At 40.2% G+C, this 26716-nt stretch overlaps 2 protein-coding genes across 3 annotated transcripts; one reads left to right on the top strand and one right to left on the bottom strand.

The window, feature by feature from the left end:
* Positions 1-1842: 1842 nt before the first annotated feature.
* On the top strand, positions 1843-20940 carry LOC308074424 (gamma-aminobutyric acid receptor subunit rho-1-like; the record flags this gene model as incomplete). The annotated part of the gene is made up of 10 exons (XM_080413865.1): positions 1843-1958; positions 6264-6317; positions 6431-6537; positions 8767-8834; positions 10854-11077; positions 13181-13263; positions 13496-13636; positions 18216-18368; positions 19426-19622; positions 20626-20940. The coding sequence occupies 10 exons, from the start codon at positions 1843-1845 to the stop codon at positions 20938-20940; spliced, it is 1458 nt and encodes a 485-aa protein (XP_080269991.1).
* A 777-nt stretch (positions 20941-21717) lies between these two features.
* On the bottom strand, positions 21718-26165 carry LOC308074204 (peptidase M20 domain-containing protein 2-like). 2 transcript variants are annotated; one of them, XM_080413547.1, is made up of 7 exons: positions 25858-26165; positions 25236-25384; positions 24557-24699; positions 23586-23740; positions 23366-23492; positions 22467-22574; positions 21718-22344 (listed from the first exon to the last, which is right to left on the bottom strand). In XM_080413547.1, exons 1-7 carry the CDS (start codon positions 26068-26070, stop codon positions 22202-22204), a joined length of 1038 nt encoding a protein of 345 aa, XP_080269673.1. In that variant the 5' UTR covers positions 26071-26165; the 3' UTR covers positions 21718-22201. The 2 variants fall into 2 exon arrangements, with proteins under 2 accessions (XP_080269673.1, XP_080269674.1); XM_080413548.1 differs by having other exon boundaries at positions 22467-22541.
* Between the last annotated feature and the right edge of the window lie 551 nt (positions 26166-26716).

Here is a 26716-nt window from a genome sequence, read left to right as displayed (position 1 = left end):
TTCCAGAATTTACAGTGAATTAGAATAGTGGTATTAAAACTTTAGATATTTTTAATAAATGTGTCAACAGGCTAAGTAGAAAACATCACAGTACACATTTCTTTATACACTATTTATTGTAATATTGCCTGTATGCTCAAGCAGAGGGAACATCTTAATTACAAACACCCGAGTTTTACTTGTACCATCTTTGTTGCTGTCATTAATGTACAGTAGGCTATGGATCTTTATCTGAGGAGGCTAAAGGGGCCAAGTCACTAAATTATCATAAAGCTTTCTCTGTTGTGGGGTTGCTTTCTAGTATAGCCTTGGTCTGTTATCTAGCGGTCACTCAATCTTGTAGGTTCAGGCTCTATAACATTCGAAGGATTAGACCCTTCCTCACCCAGGAGTCAGCCCAGATCCTTATCCAGGCATCAGTCATATCAAAACTTGACTATTGTAACTCTCTCCTTACCGGCCTCCCGGCATGTGCACTTAAGCCTCTCCAAATGATCCAGAATGCAGCAGCACGCTTGGTCTTCAACCAGCCAAAATGTTCACACGTCGTCACCCCCCTTCTCCGCTCCCTCCATTGGCTCCCAGTTACTGCCCGCACAGAGTACAAAACACTGACGTTGCAAAGCAACCAAAGGTATGGCACCCCCGTATCTTCAAAGCCTCCAACCCTCCAACCCCCCCCCCCCCCCACTCTCTCAGATCAGCTAACACAGGGAAGCTGACAGAACCTTCGCTAAAATATCCGGGACAACGCTCCACAAGTCCCAGACTCTGACTCACTCCCAATCTTCTGCCGTAATCTGAAGACTCACCTCTTCAGACTCCATCTCAGCCCAAAGCACTTGCCCTAGCCTTGACGACCTTGCAGGATTATGCAAAGGCTAAAATGTAATTTAGATACCATGTTATGTAGACAGATGTGTATAGTTTCAATGTATGCTGATGATAGGTTCTTGGTTTACGTATATGTATTAGTTATTATTAGATTATTGGTTTACTATGTATTACTTTATTATTAAATTACAATTTTTATGCATTTGATGTATTATGTGTATTATGATGTATTATGATGTATTATCTTGTGTCCTTGCTTACTGTAAATCGCTCTGGATTAAGAGCGTCTGCTAAATGTCTCAGGTGTCTCTATACTCTCCTATACTCTCCCATCAAAATACTGCTTTGTGCTGAATAAATACAGTTTATGATAATTATTATGTTAATGAATCCTGTGTAAACAAAAGTTAAAACACCAACATCAACTACTATGAAGAAACGTGATGCTGTCAGAGTGTGGACAGTTGTGATCAGAGGCATTTTGACAAGGCTAGATAAAACACTACCATTATGGGTTAAAATAATCTAAGAAGCCACCCACATCACACACGCACTTTGCCCGTGGGATTGTGCCGGTGGGATTCTGCTGCTCCAAACCACTGACCTCACAAATGAGCATGCTGCATCATTTTGAGAAATGGTGTTCCTATGGGCGGTACAGAGGAGAGTAGAGCACACATCAGAGTGCAGGATATATGAGCACAGCACAGCACAGGGAGGCAGGCACATCCTCCACTGGAGGGATCAAATCTGTACCATCTGACGCTCAAGGATTTATGGCTTTAGTCAAAATTGCTTTTCCCTCTGTGGAGATTAAGCACCGTGGGATGTTTTTCAGTCAGGCCGTAGAATAGTCTACAGTAGGAGAGTTGCTTCTGCCGTTGCGGGCGCGCCCTCTCCCTTCTCATCGGCCCCTGGTGCTGAAGAGAATGTCTCAGGAACGCAGAGTGCTGTCGGTCCAAGTTGGCAGCAGATTTTGACTGATAGGAGAGGTCCGTCCTCTGGGGAATGTGCACCATGCAGCTGGATGCTGTTCTTATGCTGTTCTGCATCTGGTTTGTAGGGGCAGCCGGAAAATCCCCCCAAACACGCGGTCATAAACTGGAGACCTACAAACAAAGCAGGTAATGTCATATGATGTGGAATATTTAAAATGTTTTATAGCGTAATACAATTCTTCACAATCACATGATCATATAATGGCACATATGACATTTTCCTAAATGATATGTTGGATACCGATTTGGATCTCAATTGCACACGGTATTTCCCCAGAAGGATTGAATTGTGTCACTATTGCTGTTAGGAGGTTTACATGATGTTTTCCAGTGTTTCGTGGGTCATCTACACCCCCCCCCCCTCTGATTCAGACAGCAGATTGGAAAGGAGAGAGGGAGACCTAAATCCCCACATCTATTTATGTGCTATTGGAAAATGCTGTGTTCTTGCCATGTTACTGGTCCAGTAGGAATGGATTTGTTATTTTTTATTTATTTTACGGTGGAGGAAGTGGTTAATATTGTTTTGTGGTGGCTAATTGCTAATTGCTTTCTTGTTTATGACCCTATGGGTCTAAAACATGAGCTGGGCTCATGGGCTGAGCTAAATTAGATCAGTGGGTCATATGTTATATTTGATAAATTATTGATTCTGTTGATGTTGACATCAAAACTGATTAGGGTAGACGGTAGAGGGTAATGCAGGTTTTTCTTCATGGAGTAAAGTTTTGTACTGAATGAATATGCAGCCTGAAAATTGGCTGCATGTTAAATAGCAACTTCTTGGTCTCCTGAACTTTCATTACACTGTCAATTATATGCCCTAATGAATCAGTTGATTTTCAAACAAATAAGAGTTACAGTACATCAGAAAGTTCCCTATAGGAGATTGTATTTTTGCTATAGGATATGTGCGCCAGTTGCAGTTTATTGGGTCTTAAACGTATCTGCAGAAATTTTGTCACATACAGTAAGTCCATGATAACCTACATAGAGTACACTCCTTTTCTATGATGTCCCTTTCACGTCCCTGTTGGATAAAAATGCTGTAACTTAATATCAATCTAAACATATAGAATCCCACTATATCCTGTGTGAAGAAGTCACACCCTTGATGATTGAAGGTGATAAATTGGATTTGGATTTTCTTCTTCTCCCATGCAAGCAAAGTAGGCTAGGGCGCTGTATGCCTTTAGCATCACTATCAGCTTTGAGTGATTTGTGCCCACTTAATGTATTCCACAAACCCTTTCATATCATAATCCCCCTGCCATTTCTCTTTTAGACACAGTATCATTCTCATAACAGCAGCTACAGCACCAGCTATTTATAGATCAGAGGAAAGAAACGACCAGAAATCTATTCGCAATTAAGATTCTCATCTCTTTCGATGAAATCAACAGAATGTACCCCCACTGCTTACCACGGACTACACCAACTGTCAGAATGTGTAACTGCTGCAAAGAGACATAAAAAAGACCCACCTGAATACTGACAGACATCTGTGTTAACAGGGATAGTGTATTATATTTTAATCACAAGGTAGCCTACTGTTAAATTGCAGTCACTTAAAGTGATAATCTCAGACAGGTGATGATTAAGATTATCATTAAGTACATATAAGTGGAGTAAGACTGAAACTATCTGTGAAAGATATGGGAACAACCGAATATTTCACAGTGTCATACTGCACTGCTCATTGTTAAACAATAACCATGGGTGTAGTGCAGTGCATTTTGACTTGTTTCTAGCACTTGCTATCAAATCTGCACAAACTGAAGCCATTCAAGCCTAATATCTGCGTAGAGACACAACACTCATTCTGAGAATGCAAAGAAGTTTACTTAAGCTACATTTATTTTTCTCCAAATAAAATGCTTCCATATTCATAAAGGACCATATCTTTTTCTCTGTGTGTCCCATTTCCCTAGCCCTCTGCTTGGGGCGTGAAATTGCAATCCTCTTGTACAGAAAATCCAGTGGATGTGTTGTGGAAATTTACATCATATTACAGACACTAATTCAATTCTTCTTCTGGGCAAAAGCATACTATGAAGGCAAATAGGGAGAAGAGTCTTTGTAAGGAAAGCAGACATGAAGAGATTGAAGTCCAAGAAGGTTAATGCTTTATTTGTGTTTATGTTATTTTTTTCGTCTTTTTTTTTTTACATCAGATTGATACATCGTCAACAAGAATTTAAAGGAAACCCCTAGTGTTCAGGCTTTACTTTTATTCACGAGCCGTGGATTTGTCTATCTAAAGCCTAACAATGAAAAACACATTTTGCTTTGTATTTGCAAAGTGAATAACAATAATGCAGCTGGAGGCATTAATGTCTCTGTGGTTGGCTGCTGCTACAAACCATTAACTTTGAAAGTGTCCCTGGCAATGCTCTAGTCACCTCACCATACAAAGCTGCAGCATTGTAGTAGAGGAGAGACAGGTCAGAGGGACCAATGAATGAACAGACAGACAGGCAGTTTGTTGTGTGGCGTAGGCAAAGAGTGAGGGGATTGGGGCATTTCTGCCAAGAGGATTAGGAACCAGCTGCTGGATGAGCAGAGAGCAGTAGCAGTCATTGCCCATCTAAACACAGCAGCCAGCATCTAACAAACTCCAATTGTCTGCCACTCCGTCTGTTTTTTCCTTTGTGTCCAATCCCTGTTAGTTTGTCTCACCTATTGCTCCCTCTCTCCGTCTCTCATGTCTTTCTGATCTGTCCTTCATGCACAATTCTGGCGGCTGCCACAAGGCCTGTGTGGCCTTGTCTGTCACAACACACTCTACTACGCCATTAATCCGTTTTAGTGTTTTTGGACACTTGAAAAATCTATCTGTTGTGACCTGGATAATATTCTCTAAAAGGCTAGTATACAGATATAGCCCTCTGGAACACTGACATGAGAGTAGGGCTGGCTTTCCTCAAAATAAGATGTGTTTTGGAAAATGCTCTTACAGTATGCCCTTTATGTGATTTATGGATAAAATGTCCATGATGCAACTGGATGATCCTTAGGAAGTGACTGCTCTAAAAAAAATCCAAAACAAGACAGGGTCTAAAAACATTGTGGCTGTAGTCTCGTGTAGCCAGACGATCTGCCTGCTGATACATCTGGTGACATCTAAATTCAATGATTCAAGTATCGTTGACTGCATTATTATAAAATGATAGTTAAATACTTCAAAACATATGATGTGGAGGTACTGCCTTGGCCTACTGGCAGTGTAAAGAAATGTGGTGCTGATTGGTACAGTGGTTTGCGAGACTAGACTAGGACAGACAGAAAACCCCCCCCAGACAGACAGACAGTTCTCGCCTCTTTTAGAGCCACAGCGTAGACCGGGGTTCAATTCCTCCACAGTGCCCCCAGCTTTGCCAGCCGCTTCAGCGAACACAATTGGCCGTGTTCGTGGGTGGGAACACGGTCAGGTGAAAAGAAGCAGCTGGTGACTCCATGTGTATCGGAGAAGATGCGGTTGTCTACGGCAGTGGTTTTCAAACGTTTTATGCCTAAGGCACGCCAAAGGGCAAGTCAAAATCTCAAGACACACCTATATTCATCTATTCATCTGTGCAAAAAAGCCTCTACAGCACGTTGACATAACTCTTATCTCTGTAAACGTTTAGTTTTAATTATTAATACTAAAGTTGAAACACTTAAGCCCTATTTCATACTTTCCACAACTTTACAAAATAGCGAAGATAGGAATCCAAAAGCTCACAGCACATCATGATGACACCCCCAAAATAGGGACACAAAATGGTTTAAATATATTTTCTTAGGACATACAATTTGCCTCTGTATAAATGAGCGCAAAGTACTGATATAGTGAATTTAAATAATAATGTGTTGTCACAAAATCTAAAGGCACATCTGGCCTCGCCACCTGACCATCAGTAGGTGTTGGCAGTGACAGGGACTGGGGGAATTGGCATATGACTAAAATGGGGACATTTGCTATTTTTTTAAGAGAAAATAAAATAGCCTAATCAGAAATAAAACAGGAAAATTTGTATTTTCGAGTATTTACTCTCATTTATTTAAAATAGTTTTTTGAGTGGTGCAACCGCTCCTATAAGAGGGTTTAGGACCCATCCGTGGTGAAAGTTTTTCTTTCCGTCGTGTAAATTTGTCTTTCGCTGTGACGCCATGCTGTGGAAAACACGCCCATAGGCTAAGCTTTGTAGAACGTATTGGCTAGCGAGACACATGATGAAATTAACTTCAAACTTCGCAGACGCGCTGTGATTGGCTAGCGAGACGCATGATGAAATTAATAATAATGTAAAAAATGTAAGCACGTCACTTCGCAGGACGTGCTGTGATTGGCTACCGAGATGCATGATGAAATTAATAACTCATAAATAGCACCGCTCACTTCACACTGGGTGTGATTTTTTTTATAATACAGACAATTTTAATTAGCAGGTCAAGAAGAGAGACCTCGAGAATGGAGGGTGGAGGAGGCCAAAAGTCTGGAAGGTTAGGTTTGTTTAGAAAAAAGAAAATAATAATAAATTAATAATACGAATACACAGTTCTGACGTATAAGTGCTGACTCAGTTCAATAACAGTTCTCCTTTCTCTTTCAACAGCCCCATTTTTAAACGAAGCCCAGACATGACAAAAACTCCAATGACGAATTCTGAGCAGCTTCTAAGAATAGACGACCATGATTTTACCATGAGACCAGCATTTGGAGGTCAGTAAACCACTAACTTCTCACACGTTTTATCAATGTATAACTTTATTTTTATATGAATAAACATAACGGTTCTGGCAATTCATTATTGATTCACTCTGTTGAATTCTACTGTTGATTTTGGTTTACTTAACCTGGAGAGAGTTTTGAATGTAGTTTACAAACATATAGTTAATAAAACCTCTTTTCATCATAGAAACATAGATACAGGGCCGGCCCTAGGATTTTCGTGGCCCTAAGCAAGATTTTTTTTGGTGGCCCCCCCCCCATTATAAAATCATTGTAATTTTTTATTGCATACGAAAATAATAACGCTAGTTGTTGGATAGGAGATACATGACATAATTACAATATGAAAGTAAAAAATATTGCTTATGGCAGCGGCCGGCCCTGCATAGATAGGTCTTCTTGATCAGTCTTCAAGACCAGCCGGACATGATTTATCTATAGTGGTCACTGGTTCAGTGCAAATGGTCTTATGAGATGAGATTGGACAACTTAGTGACGCCATTCTTGCAAGCTGTGCTGTGTTTGCCACACTAGAAGGCAGTGGTGTAAAGTAACTAAGTACACATACTCAAGTACTGTACTTAAGTACAATTTTGAGGTATTTTTACTTTCTTCAGTATTTAAAATTTTCAATACTTTTACTTCTACCCCACGACATCTCAGAGGAAAAATTGTACTTTTACTGCATTACAATTATATGAAAAACTTTAGTTACTAGTTACTTTGTAGATTTGAATTATTATCACAAAACACACTAATCACTTCAGCCGTATATATTTTCAGATCTACAAGCTTGTTGCGATGCTTGTAGATCGGCTATTTTCAAAAGATTTTTTATACATTTTGAACTTGTGAAATGGGACATTCCACTCAATGAGCATTTTTACTTTTGGTTCTTTAAGTATATTGTGATGCCAATGCTTTTGTACTTTTACTCAAGTAAATTTAGCTTACCAGACTTTCACTTGTAAGAGTGTTTCTACATTGAAAAAAATTGAGTGCTTTTCCCACCACTGCTAAAAGGCAGAGCTAGAGTCTATAAACAGAGTGGATACAGCGTTTCTACTCCAGTGTTTCCAGTGGTGGAAAAAGTACTCAAATGTTTTACTTAAGTAAAAGTACCAATACTCTATTACAAGTAAAAGTCCGGAATTAAAAATGTACTTGAGTATTGGCATCAAAACGTACTTAAAGTACCAAAAGTAAAAGTACTAAAATGTTTGAAAATAGCAGATCTACAAGCTCACAACGCGGCTATTTTCAATTAGCCTATGTATAAAATAGGGCTAAAGTGGTTAATATATGTTTTATAATATCACAATTTATATCTGAAAAGTAACTAGTAACTAAAGTTTTCAAATAATTCTAGTGGAGTAAAAGTACAATATTTGCCTCTGAGATGTAGTGGAGTATAAATAAAAGTATTGGAAATTGGAAATACTCAAGTAAAGTCCAAATACCTCAAAGTTTTACTTAAGTACAGTACTAAAGTAAATGTACTTAGTTACTTTCCACCACTGATTGTTTCCAGTACAGGGATTTGATGGTGGCTGTTTAGATTCTAGGATTATGGCTCTTGATGAATCAAAACAAAAAACTCAAGCATTTTTTATTTATTTTTACTATAGAAGATGACCGTATTGGGATATGATCTCACTTGTCATCTATTATCTGTCTATATCTTTATTTGCATTTTGAATTAAATATAATCAAGGACTATTGTGCATGCAAGCTAAATGAAAACTAGGTAGGTAAATCTGCAATTAGGACAGTCACAATCTGAGCAAACCCAACCTGATGCTACACCATTGGCAATTTGAATCTGACAGATATAAAAAAAAAGGAGAGCTGTGTGTCATCCGCCGCGTCATCAACTTTGATCCATTGTGACCTAATTGTGTTTCTGTACAACTGCAGGATAATGCAGCGCAGAAAAGGCTGAAATAGGTCAGAAATAGAATCCCAGCTAGCCATCCAGCAAAAACAGTGCTCCAAATTTGTGCAACGCACTGTTCTTTTGGACACACAATACAGTCTCCAAAAACTGTATAATACTGTAGCCTGTCACTGCATTGAATCATCCGTTCTTACTTTTACCACAATCGGTGTTATGAGGGGCAGACATTCAGCTAATGTTTATGCAAAGAAATTATATTTCTGCATATTTTACATAATTATATTAAGATGTATACGCTTTAATTTGACTCTATTCAATTTCAGGGCCTCCGATTCCTGTTGGGGTAGATGTTCAGGTTGAAAGTCTTGATACCATCTCTGAGGTGGATATGGTAAGTGAGTTGAAAAATAACTAGAGAAAGTGCTCCTCGGAGCACAGTTAGGTTATTGTGGGCCAGCAATGTTCAGAATTTGCCAGTCAGGATGGAATATAAAAAATCGTACGGAACCATCTTGATCACTTGACTATAGAGATAATGTGTACTGATTTGCATGATGTTTGGACAAAATTTGTAGGAGTAATATAAAAAAGAAAAATGGGCCTCCTGGTGGCGCTATAATAGGGAAATGTTAAAAGGGTGGCGTTTGTTCTTCAACGTAGTGCGAATGTACGTGCAAAGTTCCACCGCAATCGGACGCTGCGTTCATGATTTGCGGCATTTTGTTCAAAACGGGCCACTCCTGCAAACTTTAGATGTCAATGTTAGCCAATCAGGATGGAATATGAAAAATCAAACAGATCCATCTTGATCACATGACTATAGAGATCATGTGTACCGATTTGCGTGACATTTGGATAAAATCTGAAGGCTTAATCTCAAAATATATATTTTACATAAGTCTAAGTATAAGTATTGGTGGCGCTATAAAAGGCTAATGTGAAAAATGCAGGGCAGATGTTTTTCCTTGGCCTCTAGGGAGTATGCGTGCAAAGTTTCACGCAGATCGGTGCAGTTACAGTTAAAAACGCAATTTGGCCTTTTATAGCGCCACCATGAGGCTGATTTGAAAATTTTCAAGTGGCATTTCTTCCTCGGTCTAGTGGGAATGTGCGAGTGAAATTTCACGGAAATCGCAAGCTGCGTTCATGATTTGAGGCATTTAGTTCAAAATGGACCAATCCTGCAAACTTTGGAAGCCAACCTTAGCCAATCAGGATGGAATATGGAAAATCAGACAGATCCGTGTTGATCACATGACTATAGAGATACTGTGTAATGATTTGCGTGATGTTTGGATAAAATCTGTAGGAGTAATATCAAAAAATGGATTTTGCACAAATCGGCCTCCTGGTGGCGCTATAACAGGCCAATCTGAAAGATTTGGGCCAGAGGTTCTGAATTGGCATCCAGGGAGTGTGTGTGCACAGTTTCACAGCGGCCGGGCCAACGGTGCCGGAGATCAGCCGCTCGCAGACAGATGGACACACGGACGGACGGACACACGGAAGGACGGACGGACAGGGTGCAAAACATACTCTCTCGCCATGCCTTTCGGCCTGGCGGAGACAATAAAGTCTACACACTGGTAGTTGCAAAAAGCTCCAGAATGTATTGCTCGTCAACGTTTCGGCCTGTTCAGGCCTTCATCAGGACATATATAGTGGAAAAGGGCATACACAGAGGTTTATATAGGTACTACTATGCAATGATAGGCTCACCCCAATAGGGCAAGTGAGGTCACATGCAGCCAACTCAATCAGGAGGTTGGCTAATACATAAAGTCAAGAATATCTGGAGATAAACAGTGTGTACCCATCCCAAGATCCAAGAATAGCAATAAACAAAAATACATTTAAAGTTTCCCAAGATTAATACATTTAGTTATAAATATATAGAATAGGTACTCAAAAAACAAAGAACAAAGGGGGACACAGTGATATGCTGCAGCATAGGACATGAGATAGTAATGGTTTAAACAAGGTCTAAATAATAGGGGGATCGCCACTAAATCCCTCAACATAAGTATCATAATAATCTCAGGGAGATAAACTAAACAACGTCAGCTCTAAGAGCGTACTCTATTACAGGTGTTCTGAAGGTGTATGAAAATACTAATAGACAGAAGACAAGTAAAAGGCTAAACGATTGTATAACGGAAGTGAGGCCACGTGTTTTTATTATACAGTAGTTATATTTTACTGTACCAGTGTGGTACCAGACTGGATATCTTTCAAATAATTACTTATTTATGCTCCATCGTACGATGGTTTCGCACACCAATAATAACAGATCTACAAGCTTGTGAGTTTGTAGATCAGCAACGTACACCGTCATACAACAAAGTATAAATCAGGCTTTATACCTCTGATCTTCATCAACGTCTTTGTCCTGCTTTTGTTTCCTGTGTAGGACTTCACTATGACACTTTATCTGCGTCACTACTGGAAGGACGAGCGCCTGGCGTTCCCCAGCACCAACAACCAGAGCATGACCTTCGACAGCCGCCTAGCTAAGAAAATTTGGGTTCCTGATATGTTCTTTGTTCACTCCAAGAGGTCCTTTATCCATGACACCACCACAGAAAACGTCATGCTGAGGGTGTACCCTGACGGCAACGTGCTCTACAGCCTCAGGTAGAAGATCAACCTTCTTTATCATGCTGCACAGTCAGACAAGCAGCAGTGATATATGCTCCTCTTTGTAGCGGAAACAACCGTGTCATGGTGTCCATTTTCTTTCAATAGCACTGAAACAAAAGATTTTTTAGATGATTCCATTTTACTCTGTTGTGGTAATTTTTAGAATATACATTTTGCAAGATAATATAGAGAAGGCATTTCACATATATGCTGATTGAGGTGTGAGTACAGTAAAACCCAGTGTTCATTTAACTCTGAGTGTACAAGAGCGTACAAATGTACTCGGTTACTACTACTACTACTAATAATAATAATCATAATAACTTTATTTATACAGCACCTTTCTAAACAGAATTCACAAAGTGCTGCACAGACAAATTACACATTAAAAGCAAAAAGCAAGGAAAACTAATCACAATTTAAAAGGATGCAAATAGAACATTAACAACTCAACATGAAAAGAGGGGGATTAGGCTGTATAGACCCCTTAACAGACGACGTCACACTGATAAGAACCAGTATGCGTGCAACCAGTATGCGTGCAATGAAACCTGTGCAATGAAAGCAAGGAAAACTAATCACAATTTAAAAGGATGCAAATAGAACATTAACAACTTAGAAATCTAACGGCTAAAAGCGGATACAGAAATTCAACATGAAAAGAGGGGGATTAGGCTGTATAGACCCCTTAACAGACGACGTCACACTGATAAGAACCAGTATGCGTGCAACCAGTATGCGTGCAATGAAACCCATTCTCTCAGGTCTCGCTAGGACGCGCCTCACTAGCCAACACACAAGAGGGGGTTGGGGTGTGCTGAAATCAGCGCACCCCAAAACAACAGGTTGAGAATTGATTGCGTGAAACAATCACCTGTGCATCCAGTCTCAATGTTAGTAAACAAATAATTGGTCTATAGGAATATGGATAAATTAACACAGATGATTTTACTATGTACAGGTCAGCCAACACACGTAGAATTTATATTTTGTCCAATAAGAATTCTGTGACATCAGTTTGAAGCCAATTACTGTGCCAGATAGACATGGTATGTGTATGTAAAGAATGTCTAAGCTTTGGCACATCACTATTTGTTCTAGGAGGGACTGACTGAATTCACTTTATTGTCTCCGCCAGGCCGAAAGGCATGGCGAGAGAGTATGTTTTACCCCCTGTCCGTCCGTCCGTGTGTCCATCCGTCCTGTCCATCCGTTACCAGCTAATCTCTGGCACCGTTGGCCCGGCCGCTGCGAAACTGTGCACGCACACTCCCTGGATGCCAATTCAGAACCTCTGGCCCAAATCTTTCAGATTGGCCTGTTATAGCGCCACCGATATGGCCGATATGTGCAAAACACATTTATTGATACTACTCCTACAGATTTTGTCCAAACATCACACAAATCGGTACACAGTATCTCTATAGTCATGTGATCAACACAGATTTATCCGATTTCCCATATTCCATCCTGATTGCCTAAGATTGGCTTCCAAAGTTTGCAGGATTGGTCCGTTTGCCTCAAATCATGAACGCAGCTTGCGATTTCCATGAAATTTCACACGCACATTTCTATTAGGCCTATGAAGAAATGCCACCCTTTTCACATTGGCCTGTTATAGCTCCACCAGTAGGTCTAATTTAGCAAAACACATTTTTGGAACAAAATGCCTCAAATCATGAATGCAGTGTCCGATTGCAGTGAAAAGCCTTATGAAGTAATCCAATTAAAGATTTTGAAATTCATTTACCCTCAGTCCCTTACTAGTCCTTTTCATGGGGCTGAATAACAATAGTACATCACACAATAAGATTGTAATTGATCAAATACTACAGTATATTGTCTTTATGTCTCACTATTATTCTGGTACTGTATGTATGCTATGTAGATTATTTATATAGATGTATGCTGTTTGCATGTCCACAAATGCTATGTATGTTATTTAGATGGGATGTTATTTAGACAGATGCTAAGTTTGCTATCCTGCTGTAGTAGGCTGACCTCTACATTTCATGCGTCTTACTCCAATCTTGCACTTTGTAAGTCACTCTGGATAAAAGCGTTGTAAATTATAAATTGTATTTTTTGTCCCTATAGGGTCACTGTCACTGCCATGTGCAACATGGACCTTAGCCGCTTCCCTCTCGACACACAGACCTGCTCACTGGAGATAGAGAGCTGTGAGTCTAATTGGTCAATTTATTTATTAATTAATTATTTAAGTCATTTTCGACAATTACCAAACACTTTTGTTTGTCAGAGATAAATCTGTTCTGATTTTTTTTTTTAAACAAAATCTAAAATATATATCCAGGTTGCGTGAGCCGCACGACAACAGTCTAATGACTAATTATAGTATATGACTGAATATAAAAAATGACTAACTAGTGTATTTGTGTGTTTTCCATGCAGATGCGTACACTGACGATGACCTAATGCTCTACTGGAAGAAGGGCAATGAGTCTTTGAACACAGATGAAAGGATATCTCTATCCCAGTTCCTCATCCAGAAGTTCCACACCACCACAAAGCTTGCATTTTACAGCAGCACAGGTATTTTGCAACACAGGCAATTCCTCAATGCAAATGAATGGGTGTAATTATTTAACTATTCTAATAAAAATCTGTCAGAGCATCTCATTCACATTCAAATGATGTAGGGGTGCAACAGTAAATCTAACTAATTGATTTAATCAATTATTAACAAAAAGTAATAGATTTGAATAAAATAATGGATTTTGGGGGATATTTTTTTAATTTCTTCTAAAATGTTCAAAAATACCCAAAATACGTTCAAATAGCAGATCTACAAGCTCACAACACTTCACAGCATGCTAAATGCTTTTTTGTGCAACACTGTTGTACGATTAAGTATAAAACAGAGCGTAAGCGGTGAATCAGACATTATATTTGACTAATCCAAAAAGTAGATAGAAGATAGAATAATCGCTACGAAAATAATCAATAGTTGCAGCCCTAAAATTATGTTCCAAATATGGGAATGTGTGCAGTCTAAAACAACAGTGAAGTCACAACCATGATTGCTCACTTACTGTATGTAGCTTGAGGAACCGAAAAGAACAGGGCACCACTTCTCTATTGAACTCAATGGACGTGTTGACCTATTACTTTGAATTGTGTCCACGTGCACTATACAGCAGGTTCTAGGCCTTCCCAACCCAGATCCCCAAACATGAATCAGATGTCCCCCAATCTGGGAACCCATTCGGTAAAAAAAAAGGAAGGAAAAAAATCATATTTCTTTTCCTTTGTTTTTGCCTCAGGGTGCACCACCTCCTTTTTAGTGTAGAAACAGGAACTCGGTTTGGCTACTCCCCTTTCTTAGTCCACTTCCTCCCGGGTGCTTCTGTGTTTATTCCTACTAACAACAACACTACATGTTTAGGGCAGTGGTGCTGACAGAATCTGTCTTGAGAGATTAGATGTCCCTGTCCCCAAACATGTGGGATGGTATCCCTGAATATAGAATATAGATTATTGGAAAAAACACAATCAAGCTAAGAAAGAATGTAATTGTATAACACTTGAATAAGGTATTTTTGCACTCTACAAATTAAATAAATACACTGTACTGTAAGATGCCCAGACATACATTTTTCATGTTCTTTTGAATCATTACTACCAGATTTTCTCTCGTATTACTGGGCAGCTAACATGCATAAAATAGTGCTGAACCTCGGATACAGATATTAACTGGATTCAGCTAGAAGCTAACTCTTGCCACCCTCATCCATAAAATCCCTGGTGTGTAGCACATCCATTTAAACCTAGACAGCACTGCTCCAGTTTGGCTGGACTTCTCTGTTTGGCTAGTTTGGCTAGACTTCTCTGCCACTATACCTATCTGTAAATCAACTCTTTCAACCAGCCAAGATGGAGTCAATATTTGCTGAACAGCACAGACAAGGCCTATCCTGTCTGGGTCACCAGACACCAGTCACTGCCAGGTTGCTAGTTTTGCACAATTACATTCCACATTCAACCTTCAGCACTGGGAACTTTGCTAAATCCAACATCTTAGTATTTCCAAAGGCTCTGTCACCCTCAGACATGGACCATATTCTTTTGCAGTTACTGATTCAAAAGGTCGTATTTCTTCCATATTATCTTTTATCAGCAGTGACTGACTACCCCTGCTCTTCATAAGATCAAGACAGGTTGGGACACTGAAGTGCTGATTTTAGTTTAGAGAAGCTTAAGGACATGAGTGTTAAAACTACCCCAGTTAAACGCTTGTATGGTGTGAAAAGCAGGCTTACCAGCATAGACAAAACAGCTACATGTATGAAGGTAATATAGGGAAGAAGATTATGAGCCCATACATAGCATGTAGCAGGCAGTCGTGAAACAAGCAACAACAATCATTACAGACTCTCAACATTTCCTCTTCACTGAATATGAACCTAGGCCCTCAGGAAGAAGACTCCGTGTGCCAAATTAAACCGCTTTAAGCTATCATTCGTTCCAGCCTCTATTAAGCTGCTGAACTAATGCTAAATCTTAGAGCAATAGAGCAATGTGCAATAAATAAGCACTTAGCACTTTTGCACTTTAATTTCTTACAGCTGGCTGAACCGTTTATTGATTATAAACCTTACCTGCTTTTAGAGAAGCTTAAGGAGATGAGTGTTAACACTACTCAGATTAGATGGTTTTATTCTTTTTTAACTAATAGGACACAAAAAGTGAAGGTCAATGCGAAGCTGTCAGAGATCATATACAGCCATACAGGGGAGCCACAAGTCATAATTATAATTTATAATCACATTATAAGATTTGCTCATAGTTTTGAGCCTTTTCCACAAAGATGCATGGACCCCATGGTGACACAAAACACAGGAAATTGTTTTTGATCCAAGGCAAGTGACTGACCATGAGACAGTGGCCATCAAAAACCAGACAATTATTCAGGTGTCCTTGTATAAATACTTTGGCGTCCCCATAGACAACCTTCTTTGCTGGAAAACACACATTAATACTCTGTATAATAGATTGCCACAGAGACCTTGCTTTCTCATCGATGATCTCATAGATCATGTTGATATTCTACCGGGCAATCATAGAGAATATAGATACAGAATTACAGAATGGTTTGTAAACCTAAAACAATTGAAAAGCAGGCTTACAACCCTGCACAAAACAGCTAAGGTAAAAGGGAAGAAGACTATGAGCCCATACAGAGCATGTATGAGCAGGCAGTCATGAAACAAGAAACAAAAATAACATCAACATCAACATCCCCTCTGAATACAAACACACATCTGCCCTCAGAAAGACTCCATGTGCCAAAATGCAAATCAAACTGCTTGAAGCTATCATTGTTCCAGCCTCTATTAAAGGGCTATTTCACTTTAAAACACTTCTGGGGTCATGTTAACGTCTACTCTGGCTTTTATGCACACCCCAGATAGTTTTTAAGTTGCTAGATTAGATATTTAGATATTTGACATTCAACATGATATTTGATATTCACCAGAACCAGACAATGGATATAGGATGGGTGTGTGTCAGATAAAAGAATATCAAATATCTAAATATTGAATCAAGCAACTTAAAAACTGTCTGGGGTGCACACAAAAGCCAGAGTAGACGTTAAAATTAACTACTTAAGCTGCAGAACTCTAAAGCTAAATCTTAGTGCATAGAGCAATGGGCAAGAAGCACTTAGCACTTTAATTCTTACAGTTTCTTTTTTTTAAGCCATCATGTTGTAAATGTTAAATGTATATTCAAATGTCTCTTTTATGTTTTGTGATGTTTTTCATGTGAAGCAATGGACCGCTGCACTGTACTAGACACATTTCCCTTCTGAGACAATAAAGTTTACCCATACTCCTTAACTGGGTATCGCTTTTTTCCGATGGTGGGACGATGCATTAAATGCGATAAACTCATCCTCCTCTTGTGGAAGGCTTAGCCTCATTGAAGTCAAACTATTTCATAGCATCCATTTCAGTAAAGCTAGATTATCGAAGATTTATACAAACCTCTCTGATATCTGTGACAGATGCTTTCAGGCATCAGCAGATTTGACTCAAGCTTGATGGAATTTATGGCATGGCTCTATAAAAGGCTAGCCGTCTGTAAGAGGGTCTGTCTGTGAGTGTATCTTTCTGTGTGTCTGTTTGTCGGGAGTTAATCTCGACAAACCACTAAGCCAATCAGCGCCACATTTCTTCAATTTGTTTTGGCTTTTTTTTCACATAGATTTTTGAAATATTAAAATTGATAATGGAAGTTAGTGGGGTCAGTTCAAGCGGACACCTTGGCAAAATTTGGAGGTGACTGACATAATCAACATTATGTCATTGATACGGCAGAAATAAATGCTAAAAGCTGAGCTGCCTTTTATTGTCATTACGGCGTGGGATTTTTTTGAGGCAAGGATTTACAAGTGGCTAAATCGGCAAGCTTGGGCCGGTTTGGTCCCAAAACATGACATGACGCGTAAAGGACACTACTGCGCATGCTAATGGTCCCATGAGCTCACCAAACCGGTGGGCCCAAACCCAGAAGTACAGGGTCCCTAGCGACGTATGTGCTGGCTGAGCAAAATTTAATTGAAATGAATGGCCAGGGTCCATCTTCTAGATCAGTGGTTCCCAAAAAGTGGGTCGGGACCCATTTGTGGGTCGCGGGTCCATTTTTTATGGGTTGCGAGTAAATATCCCCTTTATTTTTTTCATTTCCTAGATTTCTGTCAGATAACTCACGAATAGATTGAACCAATATTATAGACCGAATATATTTAAGCAATATTAGAGAATGAGAATACAAGTGTGGACCAGAATACACAAGCGGATGGAATGCCCGATTCAAGAGAACTTAAATACCCGCCCAATTGGACAGCTGATTACCACGTCAGTGTATGACGTATGGATCTTGCATGACGCTGTAAACAGACACATAGAATGAGCATGCATGTAACCTCTCGAGTTATGCTGGCCAGAACTACAGTAACTCGCAGGCTACCTATATATTTTAATTATACCAAAATAAATCTAACATTTTGGCCGTACGATGAACTATAAATAAAAGTATATATAATTGATTAGTAGTCTACATCTAGTGTTCTGTGCATACTAATTTGTGGTTTCCTCTCTCTCTCTAGGGTGGTACAATCGACTGTACATCCATTTCACCCTGCGACGACACATCTTCTTCTTCCTGCTACAGACGTACTTCCCTGCCACACTGATGGTCATGTTATCATGGGTCTCCTTCTGGATCGATCGCAGGGCTGTCCCTGCCAGGGTCCCGTTAGGTAAGCCAGTGGTGGCCTGGACCACTGGTGTAGCGGTCCAGGCACCTAGGCTCCAAAGTAGCCTGACAAGAGTGTTGCGGGTTCGAGTACCAATCCCGACGGCATTTGCTGCATGTCACTCCCCATCTCTCTCCCCATTTCCTGTCAGACTACTATCCTATCAATAAAGGCATGAAAGCCAAAAAAAACATCTGTAGATAAGCCAGTGGTTCTCAACCTAGTGGGCCGTGAGGATTGCAAGTGGGCCCCAAATAATTGGCAAAACACTAAAGATATGAATGATAATATAGGCTGCCCCAACGCTCCTGATTTCGTGTATAGAGGGGCGGGTGTATAGAGCCGGCGAGAGATTGCGCCTGATCCCATTGGTTCACCGATCTGTCCGTCAACCCCCGCCCCGTTAACACAACATTACGAGCGACGCCCACTGCACTTAGCCTGGTAAACCCCCCTCCCTCTGGAAATCTCATTTGCATTTGGTTTCAGGAAGGAGGGTCTGGGATTGCTCACAGAGTAAAGCTGCCCGAACCACTGCGCATACGAACCAATCAGCGGCTGCTAGGGGCGGGATCATCCAATCACCTGCCTAGTAGCTTGAAAAAATGAAACTCCGTCTGTCATCGATTCTGCGCCCGGAGTCTCAGATGCAAGTACGCTGTGAAACAAAATGTGTGTCGCAAGCTTCTTCCATTTGACGGAGTGAGGTTACACTGCACTCTGGTTGGTTGGGAAATGAAACACTTCCTCATACCGAGTACACCGACGCGCTGGGCCAGGCTTTTATTTTTTAGCAAAACTAAACAATAAAAGCCTGGAGATCGAGGCTAATGATAATATAACATTAATATTTTAAAAGGTATGTGAAAGTCGTATTTTTTCTTGGTCTGCAGCTGTATTTTTCCTAGTGCTGATAAGGTAAGTGACCAATCGGCACATGCTTATCACTATCCTTTTAACGCTACCTCTCCCAGGGCAAATAAAGGCTGGGTATGTGTTGTATCAGACAGCAGTACAACTAAGCTATTACTCTGTTATTATCCTTTATTATCCTGTTCAGGTATCACTACAGTGCTGACCATGTCCACCATCATCACTGGCGTCAATGCCTCCATGCCTCGTGTGTCCTACATCAAAGCGGTGGACATCTACCTCTGGGTCAGTTTTGTCTTTGTCTTCCTGTCGGTGATAGAGTACGCAGCAGTCAACTACCTCTCCACTGTACAGGAGAGGAAAGAGAGGAAACTAAGGGAGAGAGTAAGTACCATTTAATGTCCCCTATGACTATTCATAAAGCTGCAGCATATGGATCCACTACTAGAGCAGTGTTTCCCAAACAATGGGATCGATTTTTATGGGTAGTGAGTAAATAATCCTGCTATTTTTTTTGGTTTCAGTACAATTATTATACGCATTTCAAAACATTAAAAAAAGAAATCAAAATGGAAGAAATTCCATAAAATGACAGAAGTAGTGAAAATAGCAGATCTGCAAGCTCACAACACATCGCATTGTGAGGAAGATCGGCTATTTTCATTCGCTTGGGTCCCAAGGAGACATCACATTTCTTGGTTCTCGAGCTAAAAGGTTGCACTAGAGAAGCTTCCAGTAGCAAATGTAAAGTTACATTCTGTTAAAAAATCTTTTGCTCAGACAGCTTATTCTGTGAAAAGGAGCAAACAGCAAAGTCCTGGAATTTGCTAATTGATCACTTGAAATTTGCTGCAGAATTCTCCAATTTTAAGAGACTTACCAAACCCTGATTAATTCAGCAACAAACCTGTACTTGTGTTTTAAGCCCTCTGAATAGTAGGGAGACAGGAAACTAAATATAAATATAGTTTTCTTTCATATGCTCTTGGAATATGGAAAGTTATTTTAGGATTAAATATTGTGCAATACATTGCTGACAAACCTCATGTTTTCTTCCTCTGCCAAATTCCCTTAAGCTGGATTTATATTTATTTGTGTGCCGGTGTCGCGCACCGAAAACAGTGCTGCTGCGAAGTGTTGTGAGCTTTTTCGGAGTGCAATATGATGCTCAACCAAGTATAAGATGCGCAACCAAGTATAAATTAGGCTTTAGGACCATTCCCCAGTGCAAATGTTTCATAACATGCCAAATGTATTTAAACACACAAAGTGTACTATCCAACAAATGAACACATTCTTATTTCATTTTCTGAAATAGGAATTCATACATTTTTGGAGTCCTTTTTAATTCCCGATTGTCCGTTTTTGTACCTGCCTTCTCTAACAGCTGCCGTGTACATGTGGCATCGGCAACCCTGACGAGATGATGATGGTGGATCCCCGAATCACAGGATATGGCGCCATGGACATCAACAACACAGGGAATTATGGGATGCCAGAGAACGGTGGCCGCCAGGAGAGAATGTTGGCCCAGGTGGCATTGAATGACCCCCAGATCGCCCAGATCGCCTGTCAAGTCAAGCCATCCAGGGGCTATGTGAACATTTGGATAGATACCCATGCTATAGACAAGTACTCACGATGGATGTTTCCAAGTGCATATGTACTTTTTAATATAATCTACTGGTCCATCTATTCGTAACCCTGGGTCCAGGAGAATGTCTAGAGGAGTCTTGTCTGTTTCAGACACTGCAATGCACAGTGGAACTCCAGCGACTATGTGGAAGGCAACAGAGATGACATTGCATACTCACAATGTTTTTCTTGAGAGGCAGCGGAAACAAAGAGACTGCTCATGAGACATAAAGGGACAATTGCCTTGTTGACCCAGCCACTTAAAACCGATCACTAAACATGATCTTCAATAATGTGTTCAAGAAACATTTGACACATTAGTTTTGTCGACGTCATTGGCTTTGGCACTCCGTCAAACCATTCAATTTGTGGTTGTAAATATTTTGGAAATGGAAATACAGGTGGACATCGTTGCTTGGGATTGTCCTAAAGGCTATATCACAGACATGGACATATAATTCTGTACATGCTACATTGTCCATCAGGTCTACGTGCAGTGATTCTCAAAACAAACAGCAGAGAGCATTATGCCCGACAGTGTACAACGACACTTAACTTTTGTTTTTAAATGCTGCCTGTGCACGTTACCTTTTACTGGCGATGTGGATCTCATACATTGAGATCCGAACAGAAATCTCAAAACCTGATGGTCAGGTAATACTCAACCTCAACAGTACTGTAGTATCATTCAGTAGGTGTTATCAATTTCGAGTGATTTTTGTATCAATGCAATTATTTTGCCGTCAGGCCACTGTACCACTTTAGTGTGAAATTACAAAGTTTTAATTAGTACACAGGAATATACCATTATTCACTTATACATAGATTCTTTTTTTTATACAACTGAAGCTCATCTCTGTTTAGTGCATTTAGGTTCACTGTAGCCTAATAGCTGTTAGTTTTTACAACGTATTTTTCAGCTTAATACACAAATATCTTCTGGCAGATTGCCTTTCACTTCGGGTTTGCAGGTTATATGAGAATGTAAGTACTACCCCCGAAAAAAGAGTTTATGTAACCTTATGTAATAAATGTGATGTTTTCTGAAAAGGTGATATGTATTTAATTAGGACTTATTAGCAGTGTCCATGGAACAGTGGCACCAGCATTATTTATATGCAACACTCCCTGCATGCAAGCATATTTATATTTTATAAATAAACTTGAGGTACAGTATGCCTCTAGGTTACAATCCTGTGCCTGGAGTTGGATAAGCATGCATGTCTATGTATCAAAACATTTGAGTAAATCAGGGCGCGGCCATAAACTGATACTGATTTTACAGTAATTGATTATAAATAATACAGAGCCATATCACTGGCTTTCTGTCATTTCACCTCCTGCTTCAGTTTAGCTTGATTGAAGTCGTCTCTCACCTTCAGAAGTAGATCAGGGCAGCACAGAACATCCACAGCTGTCATAGCCAGGGCTTTGGCGGTTCTCAGGGTGTATAACTGAGCCTTTTCAGCTCCTGGAGGAAAAAGGAGTATGAAAATGCATAAAGTTGCTGGGCTGGAAAGGAGGGGGAAAAAAGCTAAGCGAATGACACACACCTGTTCCCAAAATAACAAATGTGTACATTATGTAACTTACCTGCTGCTTTGGTGTAGTCCTCAGTGTGATTCAGTGCATCTGAACCAATGTAGAAGAAGGGATGGATACCAGGTACTACAAACGATACATTACCAAAGTCAGTGGAACCTGCAAGATAATTATTATGAATGCAACAGGAATATTGGTTGGAATTGGATGACATTGTGCAACCTGTCAAAAAATATCTACATTTCAGTCCTTGAACACTCTTTACAGTGTCATGGTCAAGGTCATGGTAAGCACAGCCAGCAGTGGCGGTTCTAGCTTGCCCTGGGCGAGAATAAGAGATTACATAGCTGCATTACTGCATACCTTTATATTTTATGTATTTCTCCTCTTCTTTCCTCTTTTTCCTAAACTAGACACGATGTCTTAGAACTTTTTTTTCGTAATCGATTTAGTATTGTATTAAGTTATAGGTACAGTATGCCATTTGATAGGTGCCCCCTTGCTCCCTATACCTCGTGCTTCCAGTGGGGACTCTGGAGAGAGACGTACTGTAAGGGCCCTATTTTGCGCCTCTTAAGTACCAGGTCTTAAGACTTGACTTAAGACCTGGTGGTGTGGCCAATGCCGTGACATCACGCCCTAGCTGCCCATGTCGCCCATACATAAATCCACCCCTGACAGCTAGAAGTAAATACAATAAAAGATGCAAATTAGCTACATGGCTCTGGTGCAACAGTTTAGTTCCTGTTAAATAAATAAACAAATCAATATCAACAAACACTTATCACACAGTTCACACACACACACACACACACACACACACACACACAAAACATATATTTACTAAAGTAGTTCTAAATCTATTGGTCCTGCATCTTTGCAGGTGTACTGAATTGAATTGCTATATCTACTTCACTGCTCAAGGACTCTTTTTTTTTGTTTATACCTACCACAGAAGTCATTTGGTTCTTCCTGAAACTCAATTCCCAATGCCTTCCCATTGTTTTCATAGAGGTTTGCCAGGGTGACATTGGGTAAGATATTAGAGTAGGCAGGGTTTGGGTAGGTTATCTCCACCTAATGATATTATTAGATAATTATCAGTTAGATAGACAGAGCGCAAAACAGCTAACATTATGAAGCAAGAGCACAGTTTTGAAGCATACATACTTCACAACCAGTTGCCATAGCGGCTGACCTGAAGCATGATTCAGCTTTGGCCTTAAGATCAGAAAGTTCCTTCATGAATGGTGTGCGGAGGTAGAACACCATCTCAGTGTAGTCAGGGATAATATTGGGCACCACCCCTCCATGTTTGATGATGCCTAGTGAAGAAAAGCAAACATGCAATAGCAAAGGATACTGTAAATTACGATAATGTTGCTTAAAGGGCAAGACCACTTTGGTAGAGGTTTGGGTTGTGTATTTACCTTGCCATGAAGTAACTCCAAGGTGGACAAGAAATAAAAAAGAATTGCTCCATTCATTAGATTGATAATTCAAAATATGCTCCTCATTGACTTACATTGTACGGTAGAACAGCTCTCAAAGTCACTATTTCAGCACATAAACAAACACAAACAAAGCTGATTCAGACAATATGGAACATCACCAAACCCAGTACTGTTTATTTTTTTTATAAAAATGTCAACTTCCTGCTGTTTTTACTATTTGAAGATCCGGATCCGGGGATCCAGTCCGGGGTTTCTTCTTAATAAAAATCAGGAAAAACAGGAAGTTAATGTTTCTATTACAAAAACATTTTGTGATGCTCTATATTGTCTGAATCAACTTGCGTTCGTTTATGTGCTAAAAGAGTGACTTTGAGAGCTGTTTCAGTGATCAATGTAAGTCAATGAGGAGCATATTTTGAATTATCAATTTCTAATCAATGGAGCAATTATTTTTGATTTCTTGTCCACTGTTGGAGTTACACCATGGCAAGGTAAATACACAAACCAAACCTCTACCAAAGTGGTCTTGCCCTTTAACTAAAAGCTTGTGAAAAGAGGTAAGAGGTAAAGACCACAGTGACTGAAGGCACCATAAACTGATGTTGTATTTATTCTACAGTAGGCACCTTTATCTGATCATCACTACTATAATAACTAGAACTTCAAATGCGCCTGCTCTCTCCTCACCGTGGAGTTTCCAATTAGGTTTGAGCTGCTGCCTGAGGACAGAAAGGTTGTTGTAGGCCAATACAGCAGCATCCAAAGCATTCACTCCCTCCCAAGGGTAGGCAGCTGCGTGGGATGCTTTCCCGTGGTACTTTACAGTCACGCTACACAATATTAAAAAAGAAAAGAAAAAACAGGTTTTAGGGTCGACTGGAAGAATGGCAAAACCATAAGCCTGATTTTATACTTTTGTCACACGCCAGTGTCGGCGTGTCTCCATAAATAACGGATTTTCTATCAAATGCGGTAAATCCACAGACTGTGGGGTGCATCGCAGTGCATTTTCAGCCCTAGCGGCAATGTCTGTCCTCCAATTTGTTCCCAAACAACACATCTTGAAAATGACTGTATTTCCATGGAATTTGCTGTGCACCTTCATGTTCCTGAGAGGATGACCCCCCCAGGCCCCAACTGATTTGGCCTCATGAGCTTCACTCTAGTGGAGTCTAGTACCACCCTCAGGTCAAAATGTCAAATTTGCACACATCACCTAATGGGATGGGCAGATTGTACTTGTAACCCTATTGAATTAATGTGGCTTTTCCTTTAGCGACACCAATCAGCCAACATCTCTAGCACAAAAAAACTTCGAGAAATGGATGTTGACACAGTAAACAAAGTAATTTCTAAATCTACTTACTCTATGATTGAAGTACAGGGCAGGAAGGCAACATCCTGCTGAGCTGGGTGAGCCATGAACACCAGGTCTATGTCTCTGAAGGCTCCTGCCTTTATCAGGTCAATCTTCCCTCCTATGCTCTCTTCTGCAGGAGTACCCAGGACTGTTACCTGCAGGACGACATGGTTTACGCATCAAATAATATGTTGTTGTTACCAGTAGTGTAAAGTAGCTAAGTAAATGTACTCAAGTACTGTACTTTACAATTTTGAGGTATTTACTTTACTGAAGTATTTCCAGTTTGCAGTACTTTTACTTCAACTCCACTACATCTCAAAGGCAAATATTGTACTTTCACAATTATTAGAAAAACTTTAGTTACTATTTACTTTGTAGATTTTGCCATTTGAAAATAGCCGATCTACAAGCTCACAATGCGTAGATCTGCTATTTTCAAAGGATTTTTAACTTGTGAAATGGGACATTCTACATAATGAGTAATTTCTGCTTTTGGTACTTTAAGCACATTTTGTGGCCAATACTTTTGTACTTTTACTCAAGTAAATTCTGAATACAAGACTTGTACTTGTAATAGTGTTGTTTGAAAAAAATACATAATTTTGTTTTCTTCAACACAAAGTACCTTTACACGAACAGGAAAATGTGCTTCTTTTTCTAATGCACATGTGAGCCCCAGTGCACCTGCAGCGCCCACTTCAGCTATCAGGTTGTGCCCACAGGCGTGCCCGATGCCTGGCAACGCGTCGTACTCGCACAGGAACGCGACGTTCAAAACCCCGTCTAGCTCTTTCCCACCAAACGGACCCCAGGTGGCTCGAAAGGCGGTTTCCAGCATATAGTGACTTTCGACAGTCCAAGCAGAAGCATGATCGTCCGTGGAGAAGAATCTCACGAGTCTATCGTGAGCTTGTCTCTCCTGGTACGCGAGTTCTGGACAGCTCCACAGGTCTCGACTTAACTCGAACAACCTGCTTTGGAGGTTGTCTATGCAGAGCTGGAGGTTGTTTTTCATGGCCTTAGATTGCATGGTGCCCTGTTGGAGTAGACGTGGTTGATGATTGATGATGGGAATATAACGTTGGACTGTCTGCAACCAGTGGGACCAGGACGGAAGTAGTTGAAAAAACGTATGTCCCTGCTGCTACAAGACCAGCCAAACCATGGATACACGACCGTCATGGATGAACTTCAACCTGGCATTTGCACTTACTCTCTTTTTGGCCCGTACATCTACATATACGTTCAGATTTCAAATATAAAGTGCTTACCCCATGGCCATGGATGTTAAAATTCGGTACGGGCCCTCGGAAGTACCTGTATCTTCCGTATTGTTCAATTAAAAAAAAACTATTTTATCCGATCGGTGGCCATTTTGTCATAGTTTTATATCAGAGTGCAATACACCTCCCAACCGATAGGGTAGCGTTGTTGAAAGCATATGGCAAAAATACGAAGGAGATGGCCATCAATCGGATTAAAAT

Source organism: Gymnoscopelus braueri, assembly GCF_963280865.1.
Source record: "Gymnoscopelus braueri genome assembly, chromosome: 19".
Lineage (NCBI taxonomy): Eukaryota > Metazoa > Chordata > Actinopteri > Myctophiformes > Myctophidae > Gymnoscopelus > Gymnoscopelus braueri.
This window is presented reverse-complemented; position numbering and strand designations above follow the sequence as displayed.

Coding starts and splice junctions, on each gene's coding strand:
- LOC308074204 (XM_080413547.1), bottom strand. CDS start 26,070: ATGCTGGAAACCGCCTTTCGAGCCACCTGGGGTCCGTTTGGTGGGAAA. Junction 25,385..25,857: donor ATTTTCCTGTTCGTGTAAAG/GTACTTTGTGTT, acceptor GTCGTCCTGCAG/GTAACAGTCCTGGGTACTCC. Junction 22,345..22,466: donor GGACTACACCAAAGCAGCAG/GTAAGTTACATA, acceptor TTTTTCCTCCAG/GAGCTGAAAAGGCTCAGTTA.